General features: G+C 40.2%; 2 protein-coding genes across 2 annotated transcripts in view; both read left to right on the top strand.

The window, feature by feature from the left end:
- The window catches only part of LOC109400375 (uncharacterized), a 533446-nt gene that overhangs the window by 66076 nt on the left and 450416 nt on the right, over positions 1-16954 (top strand).
- On the top strand, positions 8272-9513 carry LOC134290354 (uncharacterized). The gene has a single exon (XM_062857475.1). The coding sequence runs from the start codon at positions 8272-8274 to the stop codon at positions 9511-9513; it is 1242 nt and encodes a 413-aa protein (XP_062713459.1).

Genomic DNA, 16954 nt, shown 5'->3' with positions numbered 1-16954 from the left:
CTGGGTTCGCAGCGAGTTCTGAATTCATTCTTCTCCTGCACACTGTCAAGGGGCTGTTCATAAACCACGTAGACCAAAATTTGGCCATCAAGAAGCTGAAACAGCACCGCACTGGCGCTGTATACGACGAGTGTTGTTCTTTTTACAACGGCGCGCACGCTGAAGGATTAAAAGCCAGGACTATTCTTTCCTCGACCCACTAAACAACATTTCCATAGCCTCCAATCGCCCTTCGTCTCTCCGGAACCACCAAGAAGGCATTGGTTCAAAGAACAACAACGAACATCGATGACTCGCTTTGGGTAGTCCACCAAAGTAGCCTGTTGGCCCCAACCCCCAGCGTGATCTTTGCTTCACACATTCTTTTAATGAGTATGGACCATGGTCTTTTCCCTAAAACCCCCGCTACTAATTCCCATGTTGAACAAGCTTTTTTTTCCAACTAAACATTCAACAGATCATACCTCACCTTGATACCTTGTTGGCTACAAAGCAACTATATATATATATATATATTCCAACGCCGAGCTCTAACTCTAGTGGGCACAAACGCGAGTGTGTTGTCGAATGGCATTTGAGCCGAAAGAGAGATGGGTTTGCGAATAAGGAGTGTTCACAGTGTGGCTTCGGAGTCAGTTTGGCTTTCTCTTCCGCAGAATCATTACCCGTTCTGTAGCTTAGTAAGTTAAAGCGCCAGTCTAGCGGATACGGAGTTGTGGGTTCAAACCCCACCAGAACGCGATTTTTTCACAAACTTTATATTTAAATTTGTCAATTAGAAACATTACGTGCTTTCTAATTAAAAGTTTTTCCAGCAGGGGAATTGTGGGTAAAATGAACAGGGTGGTGTTTTACAGCATTTAGGCTATTTTTGCACGTTTTAACGATTGGGTTCTATGCAACAACATAAATCATTGTACTTCTGCTGAAATTGGACTTGAATATTAACTAAACCACTTTCAAATGAGGAAAATAGCGAAAATCATGCAAACAATATGGTCCGATGTAAAACTGAGCTAATCATAATTAAGGTCAATTCGTCCACCATTCGCAAATTTGTACATGTGTAATACCATATTCTTATAATTGACTCCTAAAACAAAATATTTAGTGAAAAAAAAAGTTTTTCTTTTATTAAAATTTTAGAACTGACTTTAAAACAAACAGAGCTTGGGGGTAAAATGAACAGTTGGTTCAAACTCTATATAATTTTTACAAGATTTTGTTCATACTTGGTATACTGAAATCTCTAACGTATATCGTTACATAACTTAAGTAAAAAGTTAAGAAAACATATCTTACTACATCAATTTAAGAATGTTATTATAAAATCCCTCTGTTTGAGTACATTTTTTTCAAAAATTTATTTCAGTACTTTACAAACTTTAGATAAGAAGTTTCAAAATCTTAGCACATACAATTAACATCAAATTTACTGGCATGCAGTTGAAAATATCGAAATTACATGTTTAAATTAAATTTTAATCATGTGTTCATTTTACCCCCATCGTTTGTTCATTTTACCCTCATTGTTTTTTGCTACTCGGTTTTCTAGCATTTTTTGCAATCGAAAAAATTAAACAAAACTGTAGTTTTGAGCATTTTTTTCTTCTAGAATGTTTAGAACATAATACCATCTACGATGTGACGTGGTAAAAAATAAAGATTTTACCATATTTCCATTGAAAACGACGCCAAACGCTTAGGGTGTTCATTTTACCCCCATTTCCCCTATGTTTCAGACATATCTAGATTGAGTTTAAATAAGGGCGAAAGTGACATGAGAGAGTTCTCTTCATCGACTCTCTCTTTTGCAAATTAAAGTGACAAGATGCAAGCATGGTTGAACTTTTTTATCATAAATCGCTAGGTTGCGATGCAATCTAGCGTCTAACTGTAAAAAAGTTCGATTGAATTGGCAGACAATTAAACGTTCCATAATAAATACAAAATTTCCCATAAAAAATTCGAAAAGTCCCAATGAAGAAACAGGGGTGTAAGCAGTAATAAATAACAAAAGTTCCATAAACAAATATAAAAATGCATAAATAAATCAAAAGTTTCCATAAATAATTGATTTTTGAGCAATTAAAAACGTCAAAAATGCAATGAATAAATCAACTGTTGCAATAAAAAAAGCCAATTTTCCCACCAAATAACTTCGAATTTTCCATAAATAAATCCGATTTTTCCATAATAAATTAGAAAATTCACAATAAAAAAATATCGAAAAAGCAATAAAAAATTCAAAAAATGCAATAAAAAATGACGAAATTACCCATAAAAAACAAATGCAGAAAAGTATGAGACAGTGAAATGCTGAATCGCACTTATATGACTGAATCGACTGAAAAGCTTGCGCAACTATGATTGCAATTTACCGAGCAATTGCTTGCTGTCCGAACTCGCTATCGCTCGTCGGACCTAAAAAAAGGGATAACATCTATGTTTGCATTATACCGGGCAAATTCTTGAATCTGTGGTTTGCCTAGAACCGAATCGATGCAGTTGCGGTGCATCGGATATCGGAAACTTCGGCGGCCTTCTGCCGCCTCAGTTCCTCAATCCTCTATGCGGCTTCGCCGCATGGTCTATGTAATTTTTGGCTCAAAATGCATTTACGTTTATTGCTCGTTTTTCGACATTTATTGATAATTTATTTTTTTATTATTGCACTTTTTGAATTATTTATTGCTTTTTAGATATTTTTTTATTGTGAATATTCTAATTTATGATGATTTTGTTCTACCATCTATTGTAGCAAGGCAGCTGCCTATAGCGCTGGAATAATCTGAAAAGCGATTTGATCAAGATTGTGCTGTTGTTGGTGGTCAGTCATTCTCCTGTATGAAGGGCCAAAAAGGGTTGTGCGGACCCGCAAGCAGAGACACTTCCGCGAAACCCGCGTCAGGGGAAAAGAATCTCCTTCCAAAAGAAAGTTCTCACGAACAACAGCAAAATCAAGCCCTCGATTGACAGAATACTCCCAATAGATGGGGTCGAAGAGCCCGCCCTCAATCCACGAAATGTTAACAACAAGGAGGAGGCAGTTCCAGGCTCCTGTCCAAATCGTTTCAATTGAGTGCCCTGATGGTCCCACCCTACCCGTATATAGTTTTTTATAAGTTTATGAATGAATGTCAATATGGAGAGATCTCACCAATTATCGTAGAGCCTTTGGAAATGGTGCTGTATAACTCGCCGTACTGTTGACTTCCATAGATAATTCCGTGGTATACGCCGTTTAAATGCGTCAATTTTTAGTTATTCCGGCATCTCTGTTATGCTGTTCACGGCATCGATCACGACCATGACGACTCACATCGATCAAAAAGAAAACAAAGCATGACACCAACACCATTTAGCCACCTGACCAAATCCTGCACCAACTTTTCCTCACTTGGATGGTCTAATCCAGGCCGACCACCCTCTTACTCACACATGTTATGCACAAATATTTTCTAACGCACGCGTCATCAGCTGGCCAAAAACTTCCAAACTAACAGGCGGTAGGCGGTTCGCCTGTTGTACTTCTATTCCGCGATCATGTACCCGCTTGTTTATCAAACGCACTGACGTTGCTGACGTTCCTTCCACCCACCCGTTCAGTCCACCAGCTATCTACTAGTGGATGCATCATGTAGTTTGACCGCAATGACAGCTCGGCTAAGCAACAACGCAACAAACCAGTGCAACACATCAAAACGCAACACCGACGAAAACATTACGATGTTGGATGATTACGGATGATGATTTTTTGCAATCATCGATGCGACATAAGGCAACACGCACACACTCTTTGACAATGACGGCGACGACGACGACGGCAACGGCGAACCGAAGGAAAATTATGTCGCGAACTTTGCACCATTAGCCAACTTTCAATAAAGATAAAACAACTTTAAGGAGCGATTTCGATCATTTTCCGGCTATTTCGTATAAAACTAAACACATTCAACACATCGAGAGCACTTTTTATAATTTCGGTCACGAAAAACCCAAAAAATATCAAACTTTTTTCAGTACACTCACGAAAGAAACAACTTCTGGTGGTCAGTGTTCCCAGCAATCTCTTGTGAATTTTCTAATTTATTATGGAAAAATCGGATTTATTTATGGAAAATTCGAAGTTTTTTGGTGGGAAAATTGGGTTTTTTTATTGCAACAGTTGAATTATTCATTGCATTTTTGACGTTTTTAATTGCTCAAAAATCAATTATTTATGGAAACTTTTGATTTATTTATGCATTTTTCTATTTGTTTATGGAAGTTTTGTTATTTATTACTGCTTACACCCCTGTTTCTTCACTGGGACTTTTGGAATTATTTATGACGAATAATCACTTTCTTATGAGTCGTTTATATTTTAGCCGATTGAATTTGCATCTTGTCACTTTAATTTGCAGAAGAGAGAGTCGTGAAGAGAACTCTCTCATGTTACTTTCGCCCTTATTTAAACTCAATCTAGCATTTTCAGCAATATCAGCAAATCTGGTAAGTAAAATGCCAGTAAACGGCAATATGTATCATCGTTCCCCGAACGTCTAGAGATCGCAGATCATCTTCAATCGCGTGAAGCCAGCGCATTCGCGGCCTCCCACAAAGTCGCCCACTTCGGCACTGCGTTGAAGTTAAAAAACGGCACGCTGCGATCAAACATATTTGAACATTGTTCAGTTCAAAATTTGTAACGCACGTGAGCTCGAAAGTGAACGCAACTTGAGGAAGAATTGCACCCGCAGAATGCCAACATGGTACCCTGGTAGGTGGTAAACTGAAATGGTCATGTTTCTACCATTTTTTCACCAATTCTAGCAATCTTGGGCTGATTCGATTCAGAAACTCACCCTCAATTGAGAAGGGTAACCGGTTCGGTCACCGTGGATTACCGGAAAATCCGGATTTCGCTGCAGAATCTTAATGTCCGATGCCAAAATATCCCACTTCATTGTGGCGCATATTTTCGCGCAACGTTTTGTCCTTTCGACGTTTTGTCCCTTTTCGACCTTTTGGCATTCGATGTTTTGGCATTCGACGTTTTGTTTTTCGACGTCTCTAAGCCGTTTCTTTTCCCGTTGGTAAATATGTATTGAAAATATAAACAAGATTTTCGTGAACAAAAGAAGCGTTTCAGTCCACATGGGTTGATAACTGTATGGAACGACAATTTTTGGTCAGTTTTTACCCATTTTTAACATAAAAATAATAAGGTGTGTAAGACTTTTAAAACTTAATTTGACAATTAAAAGTTCCGCTTTTAAAGCACTGTTTAATTTGTACGATTTTTTTTTTGTATGTGCTCGCATAACCAATAATCGTAGTTAACAAAAAAAATGTTAAAAAATCAATTTTCCGGTCTCGAAAATGACGCTCGTCCGCAGCTATCCGCAGCTGGATTAGCATTCCACAGATAGTATAAACCCCCATTTAAACTGTGGTAGCGGTCTCTTGAGACTGCTCGACCCTGCTTGTTGGATATAGACCAACTTAGGCAAAAAATGGTGTTTTCTACTTATTTCAATTAACCGTGTAACCCCCGCAACACACCCATTTTAAAGTTCAGAGAATAACATTTCCAACGGTGGAATAAATTCCAAAAAGAAACCGCTGAAATTTTGGGAATCTAGGTTTGAACTCTCTGGCTATCAAATGATATATAAGACACGTCATTCAAAGCAAGTAAATTTTTCGATTTTTGGCCACCAGTTTCCCAGATGCGAAGATGTGTAAAGCTAGTGTGTAAGGGGGCATCCATAAAGTACGTCACACGGTGTCAAAATTTCGATTATTATCGAACATTCATGTACCTCGGATTTTTCTTCGAAAATGATTAGTTTTTGGGCTATATAGTCATAATCGGACAACTAGAAAATATTTCATCGGCGAAAATTTTTCCATACATTTTGTATGGGACGTTTTTTGGACTAAAATAGTAGTTATTGATTTTTAGTATGGAAAATAGCCAAAAACTCACCTAACTCAAATTTTCCCCGATAGAATATTTTCAAATTTTGCATTTATACATTATAGCCGAAATTCTAACATTCTATGAAGAAAAATCCGAGGTACATGAAAGTTCGATAATAATCAAAATTTTGACACCGTGCGTCACGCTCCTAGGGGGGAGGGGGGGTTTCGGAAAGTGTGACCAGCAATGTATTAAGTATACGAAAAACCCGTACGAAGGGGGGAGGGGGGGTCTAAAATTCCCAAATTTTGCGTGACGTACTAAATGGATGCCCCCTAAGTGACCATTTTGTCGATTTTGATCTGAGCTTATAAAAAAAACTTCAAGTTTCAAGCTTTCTGGAACTTTTTAAGGATTATTTTTATGACGACAAGAAAAACTACACACAATCGGAATAAATTTAGTTGATCTTGAAACTTCATTCATTTTGTATGGGATGAAAAATTGGTGAAAAACTTTAAACCTCATTTACTCGAAAGTGGGCTTTTGTCACTTTCACGGAGTAAGTTACACCTTTTTACTTCTATCCCCCTCAATTATTTTCGATCTTTCATATACCTCGAATTTTCCTTCATAGTATAAGGAATTGTGGCTTTATTGTATAAATGAGAAGTTTAATAAATGAAAAAATATTCTATCGGGAAAATTGGAATTTGGCTATGCTTTTGACTATTTCCTATTCTTCCGATTCCGATTGTTCTTTTCTAGTCTTCCGATTATTAATGTATAGCCCAAATACTAATCATTTTTGAAGAGGTACATGAAAGTGCTAAAGTAAACGAGATTTCGACACCCTGCGCCTAAAAATTATCTTCTTATTATGCCTCTCAAGAAAAATCAGAATTTGGCAATTATCTGCCTCTGGCTTCTGATATTAGCGCGACAGTCACTAATCATAACAGCGTCACCAGATTTAAAAGTATATAATTCCATTATATGGGGTTTTACAGCAAGAACACTCATTCCACTGAGCCACTCTTGCCGTTCGTCACAAATACATTCAAAAACATCTGTCACTTCGCGAAATCCACGTGCTTTTGTTTTTGGCGGGAACACTTTTTCTTTTGTTTTGCCTTGCGACTGTCATGCGGCGGTGTGCCTTGCGACCACCGCAGGACTCTAATAAAAGATAAGCGCGACAATATTAGGTTGCAGAACTAAGGAAGATATGCTGAGATTTGCCTAGGGCTGAAAATCTCTATAAAGTAATAACAACAATAATGCTGAAATTTATTTAGTTTTACACTACCAAACATATTGAAAGTTAGCAAGATAAATCGAAATCCCAACGTAGTTCAGCTCACCACTGGTGGATTACATCCAGTTTTATCTACATATTTAAATAATGCCAGTAATGCTAATTTGGAGGAGGTATACGACTGGGAGGAAATGTTGAACTTTGTGGCTTTCTCAGTCTAAGAGGATTGAAACGGCTAGTTTGGCATAGCCCGACGTTTCGGTCCCGTGTATTGGACCTTTTTCAAGGGATAACTAAAAATGATATGCAACATTAGAACATAGACACATTACAAATATACACTAAACATACGCAGTCAACCGTCTCTCGTTATGCGGTTTTTGAATGCAGTTTGAGAGTTGGAGCTTCTTGTAATGCCCTACTTTGTACAAAGAAATGTTATTAAAAATGCTAAAATTATCAAACTGACTATCTACATGGTAACAATCATCATCGACTCACATTTAACATAAAACACATAAATTTTCCTTGATCTTTTTGGGACAACTTGCACTGCACACTACAGATAACAGCGAGCGACATACATCTATCTAACATTAACTGTAGTTTTGAATCATGGCGGCTATCATTTGATCGGCTATTCGGTATGATTGGTAGTGTCGACTGCTAAATGCTGTGTATTACGGCGGGATTGTTTTCGACCAGTAAGTGTGCTTTTCACTGTGTGTAGAATCCCTGCGTAAGTAGTGTGCAAGCTATCTACATCTGTACGGAAATTTACTGTGTGTGGTGTGTTCTGGATATGACACATTTCTAACATTGGTAAGGCTGTGGATCGGAATGTACGATCGACTATTTTCGTGCCTTCCAAGTTAAAAGTGTGTTGTTCGCAGATGTGGAATCAATCTTGCGTACGAATCCGGATCGAGAAGTACAAGATCGAAACCGATGCTTGGTGGGATCTCGAATACAAAACTACCTAGTACGTCGACAACAGCAAAGAACGCCGCTTGACAGATTTTGTACCAATGCGTCGCGTGCAACCAGTAAGTTTCTTGCTGAAAACCCACAGCTTTGTGTCCTAGAATCTGATAAAGGCAAAAGGATGGTGATAATGCTTGTCCAGGAGTACGATGACAAAATGCTCGCGCTCCTTAACGACTCTGCATACAAGGTTCTACAAAACGATCCCACTGCTAGTCTTCAGAAGAAAACGAACAACATGGCAAAACGGCTGGCCGATCTCAAGCTGATTGACCGATCCACGCTCGGCAGATTGCAAACCCAATCTGCAATCTGCCCCCGCATATATGGACAACCGAAGGCGCATAAACCAAACCTGCCGTTGCGTCCCGCTGTGCCTAACATCACGGCCCCCACGTACCAGTTGTCGAAATTCATCTCTCACATTCTACAAACCACCTTCACCAGCCAATACAACGTCAAGGACAGCTTTAAATTCGCCCAGGAAATCAACGCAATCGCCATACCGTCGGAGCATGCCCTCGTCTCTTTTGACGTGGTCTCCCTATTTACCAACATTCCGAAGAACCTCATCATTCGCAGTATCATTTTTCGATGGACAGATATCAAAGAGGGAACAGATATCAATTTAGATCTGTTTTTAGAAATGATTGAATCATGTCTGGACAACAGCTACTTCAAGTTCAGAGACAAATACTACCAGCATACGTTTGGAACTGCCATGGGTAGTCCCCTGTCGCCGATACTTGCAGACTACGTTATGGAGGATTTGCTCGGGACGGTCATCAATAGAATAGGATTCAGCCCTCCGGTGATAAAGAAGTACGTAGACGACCTGTTCCTCATCCTACACGAATCCCAGGTCGAGCACATCCTGGGAATCTTCAACCAATACGACCCACACCTACAGTTTACCATGAAATTGGAGAAGGAAGGCGCCCTTCCTTTCCTCGACACGCTAGTCATCCACAACACCGATGATCACACGCTCCAAACCAAGTGGTATTCGAAGGCAATTTCGTCTGGTCACCTGCTGAACTATCATTCATACCATCCAACAAACATGAAGCTGAACGTAGCCACCAACTTTATCAAACGTGTAACACAACTGACTACCAGCATGCCCATTGAACAGCAGAAACACATCATCTTCCAGAATCTGCGGCATAATAACTACCCATCTTACCTCATCAACCGATTGATGAATCGTACACGAATTGCAGTAACACCAAACACAGCTAACAGCTCATTTCACGCCGAAGCAGAACCACAACAATCCCCTCAGCCACCTGCCAACCACCACCCAACGCTCGACCGCAACCACCGCCACCGCCTCCAATTCCACCGCCACCAGCCAACATAAACACATCAGAAGTTCCTCCAACCGAAGTCTAAGCAACCGCCACAACATACAAATCGCTTCCAAACATCCCAACACTAACACCGTCGATCATCGGAATCCTGAAAAAAAGATTACTCGTTAGTTAAAATCGCCAGTAAAACAGAAAAGAGTGTCAAATCTCTTCTAAGACCAGTCAAAGACCCAGTCCCTCAGCTAGATCAAAATAACATTGTTTACAGCATTCCCTGTACAGACTGCGAAAGGGCTTATATTGGCATGACCAGCAACCAGCTCAAAAAGCGATTAAGTGGTCATAGATCCAATATAAACAAACTAACACAAACCAACATTGATGTAGAACAAGCAAAAACTGCATTGATCAAACACATGATTGAGGAACAACAGTGTCAACAGTCAACAGGGCCCTACATTTTCAATTTCAATTGAAATTTTCAGGTGAAGTTTGTAAACAATGTTTTCAATCGTCAATGGAAGCAAGGCGCCGTCGTCGTCGCCCAGTCCGACTGTCATCGTCACCGATGAACCGACGGTGCTGCGCCGTCGCAGATGCCGCTTTGTTTCGCACTCACAAGCTCACGCACGCTCGTTCGACATCAAATGAATTTCTCTGTTGTAACTCAATTAGTGAGTGTAACAACCGACAAATCTGTGTAATGTTGATGTATGCTATGCATATTTTACTGAAATAGTCTATTACCCATAAAATAAATTAAGCAAACAAACATTTTAAATAATTTGAAAATTTCAATTGAAGCCCAGTCGGTGTGAAAATGAGCCGCCGCCCGTCGTTGCGTCGAAGAAAGCGACAAAAAGAACGGATGAAGCGAAGCGCTTGGATGTTGTTGTGAATGTTCCCGTCGTCGGCGTCCGTCCGATGCTGATGGGCGCTTGCTTTCAGCGTCATGTTTTGGTTTCGACGATGTAGGCCCCTGAACAACACACTTTTAACTTGGAAGGCACGAAAATAGTCGATCGCACATTCCGATCCACAGCCTTACCAATGTTAGAAATGTGTCATATCCAGAACACACCACACACAGTAAATTTCCGTACAGATGTAGATAGCTTGCACACTACTTACGCAGGGATTCTACACACAGTGAAAAGCACACTTACTGGTCGAAAACAATCCCGCCGTAATACACAGCATTTAGCAGTCGACACTACCAATCATACCGAATAGCCGATCAAATGATAGCCGCGATGATTGTGCGATATTTGCCAGAAAACCGTTCGCCAGAAAACCATTCGCCAGAATGACAAACGCCAGAAAACCATTTGCCAGAATGTACCATTTGCCAGAATACTATTTGCCCGAAAGTACCATTTGCCAGAATGTACCAATCCCCAGAATTTAATATTAAATATTAAATTCTGGGGATTGTACATTCTGGCAAATGGTACTTTCGGGCAAATAGAAATTTTCTCCATTTTCTAAGAATTAATTTCAGTCCATTAACATAAAAAATGTCGTCAGTTTCAATCTTTTACAATAATTTGATATGTTCACTGCTAGGATGATCTCTTGGGTTGTTTCGATAAAGGACGACTAGGGCTAGAACAACAAAAACAACTGGAAATGATTCACCGATAGTTATTAAGCAAAGAGAAAATCGATGAAGAGAAATCGATCATTACAGATACGCCTGTATAATACTAAGCGCGAGACTTCGATGTAACTAGGCTATGAGCCATTATACGAGACGTTTTGGATCAGCTGATCACTCATTTCATGAATGAAAATTTGATAGGAGGTCGCGTCCAAGCCCGTGAGTGTGAATATCAATATCAACACTGTTGTCGTTCCGTAAAACAGACTATAAGTGCATAGGTCTACAAACATCTGGTATGGTGAAAATACAGCTGACCGAAGTACATTAGGCCGATTGGTCAATGGATAGAATAATGATCACGAATCGCTATTCAGTGATTATGGAACAGGAATCGGGACAGTTTCTTAAATTTGTTCGGTTTTCCAATAACTAGCTGATACTTCTACAATATTATTATTTCAGTATTGTTTTACAACAATCAACAATTAATGTCAAAATCTAGTCTTACTAACTAAGAAGAACAGCCTATGTTTAAAAGAAAGCAAAATTCACTAGTTGAACATCAACGGTTTCGAAGCAAAAAACTATTTTTCTACAATTAAACTATTCTCTTCCCAAGTAACCATGGCCTTTTTGCGTGCAGATATACGATGTATTTAGAGCAATCATTACTTTACAAGCAACCTTAAGGTTGATTTGAAGTGGATATGGTCAATTATAGAATCAAATTAATATAACACTGTTTTAATCTTAGTTCAGTCGCATAATTGCCATTTCCACTTTAAATCAACCTTAAATGTTCATGTAAAGTAATGATTGTTCTAAATACACCGTATATCTGCATGCAATAAGGCTTCAGCACCGTGGTTACTTGGCTAGTTCAAATAGTGATTTTTTCCTTCTTCTAAACACAGGCTGTTCTTTCTAGTTTCATTGTAAGACTAGTTTTTGGCATAAATTGTTGATTATGTTAGAACCATAAAGCAATATTGGTATTGCGGGACTTATAGTTTAATTGTTGAAAAAAAAATAACAGATCTTAAACCCGTTTATAGTTCGTATATTTAAAAGAAGGTAAGATTTATGGTAAAAATACAGTAGCTCCAACTTCAACAGTTATTTTAACAGCATAAAAGGAGAAAACGAAAAAAAATATGGCCATTCGGCACTTTTTGACCAAATGACATTCGACCCAATGGCCTTCAGTCGAATGCCCTAACACCATTGATATTAAGATTCTACAACAGTAACCGAAGCGCCATTAGCCATAATACCAAAGCCCAAATATGTTAAGCTCACATGTTACAATTACCGTGATAAGGGAATATATTGGTTGGAAATGGCGCAAATAAACTAAGAAGTTCATCCAGAAAGAACAGCAGATGATTAAAAGAAGGAAAAAACTGCTGGAATTATTAGAATTAATTTCCTCAAGAATACGCTTTTTATAGCATTTGATCAAGTGATATTCGGGCAGTGACAGTCAGGCTAATGGTATAGGTAAAACCGTCACTTGAGTTATTATTTCTGTGTTATTTCTCGTTGTTTCCAATAGGTTTTTGTTTATGGTATTCGGTTGATTTAAGTCTGTGATCAACAATTCCGGGTAATTTTGCTGTTTGGCACAAACATGATCTCTTTAATGTTATTGTTATTGTCAAAAATAAGCTTAAAAAATTTATTGAAAGCAGGAATCTTTGAAAAATATAAGTAAAACCAAAAATTTCATATCAGTAAAAGCTGGGAAGAACATTCTATTTGTTGAAGAAAGGAAAATCTTCAATGAGTACTGCTCAAATTCCGCCAAAACAAAATTTGATGAATTGGATCCACATCATGATCAACTTGTCCACAAGACAAATTTGTGGAAATGTTCTAATTGAAAAAATAAGCTGTTGTGCGCAATAAAATATTTGAATAACATCGAAGATTTAATGTATTGTGAAGTTGGAAAGGTTTAAGTTCACATCATTTTTTTGTTTCACAGTGATTTGCCCTTCTTCAAACTATAGGCTTTTCTTTAAAAGTTACTCTAAAATCATTTCTTGTTTGTTCTTACATCAGTTCCGGTAATTTATTTAACATTCGCATATAATAAATTTGAAAAAAAATAAATTTTACATTTTTACAATCGTTATTGTGGGCTAATCGATCCCAAACAAATAAAAAACACGATTTATTTTTCAATAAGAATTTTTTAAATTATCATTAGATTGGGAACACTTCTGGATTGAGAACTATGGAAAATTTCTGGGAAATGGTACTTTCTGGGGAACGGTACATTCTGGCAAATGGTTTTCTGGGAAATGGTTCTTTCTGGCAAACGGTTTTCTGGGAAATGGTATTTTCTGGCAAATGTCTTTCTGGCCAATGGCATTCTGGCGAATGGTTTTCTGGCAAATATCGCACAATCAGCCGCCATGATTCAAATCTACAGTTAATGTTAGATAGGGGCTGTCCATAAACCAAGTGGTCATTAGGGGGGGGGTTGAGGGGGGGAGGGGGGGTGTTCGGCCAATGACCATTTTTTATGGACAAATACAATTTTTTGTATGGACTAATGACCACGCGGGGGGGGGGGGGGGTTGAAAAGTCCCAAAAAAATGACCACGTGGTTTATGGACAGCCCCATAGATGTATGTCGTATCTGTAGTGTGCAGTGCAAGTTGTCCCAAAAAGATCAAGGAAAATTTATGTGTTTTATGTTAAATGTGAGTCGATGATAATTGTTACCATGTAGATAGTCAGTTTGATAATTTTAGCATTTTTAATAACATTTCTTTGTACAAATTAGGGCATTACAAAGAAGCTCCAACTCTCAAACTGCATTCAAAACCGCATAACGAGAGACGGTTGACTGCGTATGTTTAGTGTATATTTGTAATGTGTCTATATTCTAATGTTGCATATCATTTTTAGTTATCCCTTGAAAAAGGTTCAATACACGGGACCGAAACGTCGGGCTATGCCAAACTAGCCGTTTCAATGCTATTGGACTGAGAAAGCCACAAAGTTCAACAAGTAATGCTAATGTCAATCTGTGAAACAACAAATTGGTACACATGTTTATCGTCACACTATTCAATCAAAACCATTCGATTTACCAGACAGTTCCGCACTCCGCAGCTGTCGATCTACCTCAGCGATACAGGACTTCAGTTTAGCTCAATACCGGACGGGTGGCCACCACCGTGTTTGCATGTCAGCACCAAGCTCCAAATCAATTAGCTGTATCCAATTTCAATCCACAGCGTCAGTGTCAATTAGTTTCTCTTTGCGGTTGACTGGATCGACGTGAGTCGGGCGCTACTGCTTCTTCTGCCTGCCTACCTACATCCATCCAACAACGCAACGATTCAATCTGATGTGCCTCTGTGTCCGTCCACACAGCATCCGTGTACGCACGCAGACGGCTGGGCTGGGTTGGATTAGCGGTTCATCGTTAGTTAATCTGTGACGCATCGATTGGCGCGAGTGGTCAATCATCCTTAAAATTCCCCCAGCCAGTGCCGGATTTGAACACGCTGGGTGAACACACGTGTGCATGTCAAAATAATGATCCAAGCGTTTACCCGTCCGATTAGCACGACCAACTCTTGGCTGCAATAGCCAGAACCAAATATTGGGATAATACACTTTGAAGCGAATGGATTGGAACACGTGCGTGAAGGGTCACTGGGAAGATTTACGATATAGGTTGAAAAGTAAAATGGAAATGGGGAGGATCGGATGGGCCTCACCACATTCGAGTGATTTATTAGAAAACCATTCATGAAAGCATGAAGTGTGTACGCTGGAGCATGGAACCTCCCTTTGTCCTAGGTATAATCAATGGTGTAGCGTTATAAAGGAGTACAGTTCCAGGCTTTTCGCAAAAACCTTTAGGCTTGCTGAGAATGGTAACAACAAATTTAAATACCATTAAAGTTCCACCAGAAATCATGAAATTTCACCAGGGGTTCACCCTAGAATTAACCCAGCGATTTCTCCTGGGTTTCCTCCAGAGATTCCCCCTGGAATACCTCCAAGGATTTCCCCTGGAATCCCTAAAGGGATTCCCCCTGGAATTCCTTGAGATATTCCCCTGGAGTTCCTCCAGAGATTAACCCTGGAATTCCTCCAAGGATTCCCCCTGGAATTCCTCCAGGAACTCCCCCTGGAATTCCTTCAGATATTGCCCCTGGAATTCCTCCAGGGACGGCTACTGGAATATTTCCAGGGATTCCTTCTGGAATTCCTCCAGGGATTTCCCCTGGATGTCCTCCAGAGATTTCCCCTGGATGTCCTCCAGGGATTCCCCTGGAGTTCCTTCAGGGATTCCTCCTGAAATTCCTTCAGGAATAGCCCCTGGAATTCCTCCAGGGATTCCCCCCTGAATTCCTCCAGGGATTTCCCCTGGAATTCCTCCAGGGATTCCCCCCAGAATTCCTGCAGGATTTTATTCCGGAATTCCTCTGGGGATTCCCTCCAGAATTCCTCCAGGGATTCCCTCAGAACTGCCTCCAGGGATTCGCTCTGATAAATATTCCTCCAGGGATTCCCTCTAAAATTTCTCCAGGGGCTTCTCCAGGAATTTCTCTAAGGATTCCCCCTGAAATTCCTTCCAGGATTCCCCCTGGAATCACTCCAGGGATTCCCCCTGGAATTACTCCAGGGATTCTCCCTGGAATTCCTCTAGGGATTCCCCCTGGAATTCCTCCAGGGATTCCCTCTGGAATTCCTCCTGGGATTCCCCCTGGAATTCCTCCAGGGATTCCCCCTGGAACATACTAGAAAAACTTGTAATTATAAGGCACGAAATGTTGCTAATTGAGAGATGAAATTTGTGAAAAAATCGCGTTCTGGTGGGATTCGAACCCACGACTCCGTATTCGCTAGACCGGCGCTTTAACCAACTGAGCCACAGAACAGGTAATGGTTCTGCGGAATAGAAAGCCAAACTGACTCCGAAGCCGCACCGTGAACACTCCCATTTCACAAACTCATCTCTCTTTTCGGCTTAGATGCCAATCCACAACACACTCCTATTTGTGCCCACTAACTACAAGTGCGAGCGAATTATTTATATGAAGCCGAGACTTACTCTCGCACTCCGCATACCTAGCCACCAGGCAGTTTGTTTTGCTGGTGTCTAATTAGTGTTCACGGTGCGGCTTCGGAGTCAGTTTGGCTTTCTATTCCGCAGAACCATTACCTGTTCTGTGGCTTAGTTGGTTAAAGCGCCGGTCTAGCGAATACGGAGTCGTGGGTTCGAATCCCACCAGAATGCGATTTTTTTCACAAATTTCATCTCTCAATTTGCCAATTAGCAACATTTCGTGCCTTCTAATTACAAGTTTTTCCAGTATGTTTCAGACATACCAGCTAATCTGGTAAAATGCCAGTAAAATGGGCAATATGTATCATTGTATTCCCCCTGGAATTCCTCCAGGGATTCCCCCTGGAATTCCTCTAGGGATTCCCCCTGGAATTCCTCCAGGGATTCCCCCTGGAATTCCTCCAGGGATTCCCCCTGGAATTCCTCCAGGGATTCCCCCTGGAATTCCTCCAGGGATTCCCCCTGGAATTCCTCCAGGGATTCCCCCTGGAATTCCACCAAGGATTCCCCCTGGAATTCCACCAAGGATTCCCCCTGGAATTCCTCCAGGGATTCCCCCTGGAATTCCTTCAGATATTCCCACTGGAGTTCCTCCAGAGATTTACCCTGGAATTCCTCCAAGGATTCCCTCTGGAATTCCTCTTGGGAGTCCCCCTGGAATTCCTTCAGATATTCCCCCTGGAATTCCTCCAGGGATTCCCCCTGGAATTCCTCCGGCGATTCCCCCTGGAAATTCTCCTGGGATTTCCTTAGGAATTCCTCCAGTGTTTTTCTCTGGAATTTCTCCTGT

This window comes from Aedes albopictus, chromosome 3 (genome assembly GCF_035046485.1).
Source record: "Aedes albopictus strain Foshan chromosome 3, AalbF5, whole genome shotgun sequence".
Lineage (NCBI taxonomy): Eukaryota > Metazoa > Arthropoda > Insecta > Diptera > Culicidae > Aedes > Aedes albopictus.
Note: the sequence above shows the minus strand (reverse complement) of the source record. Positions and strands in the feature narration are given on the sequence as shown.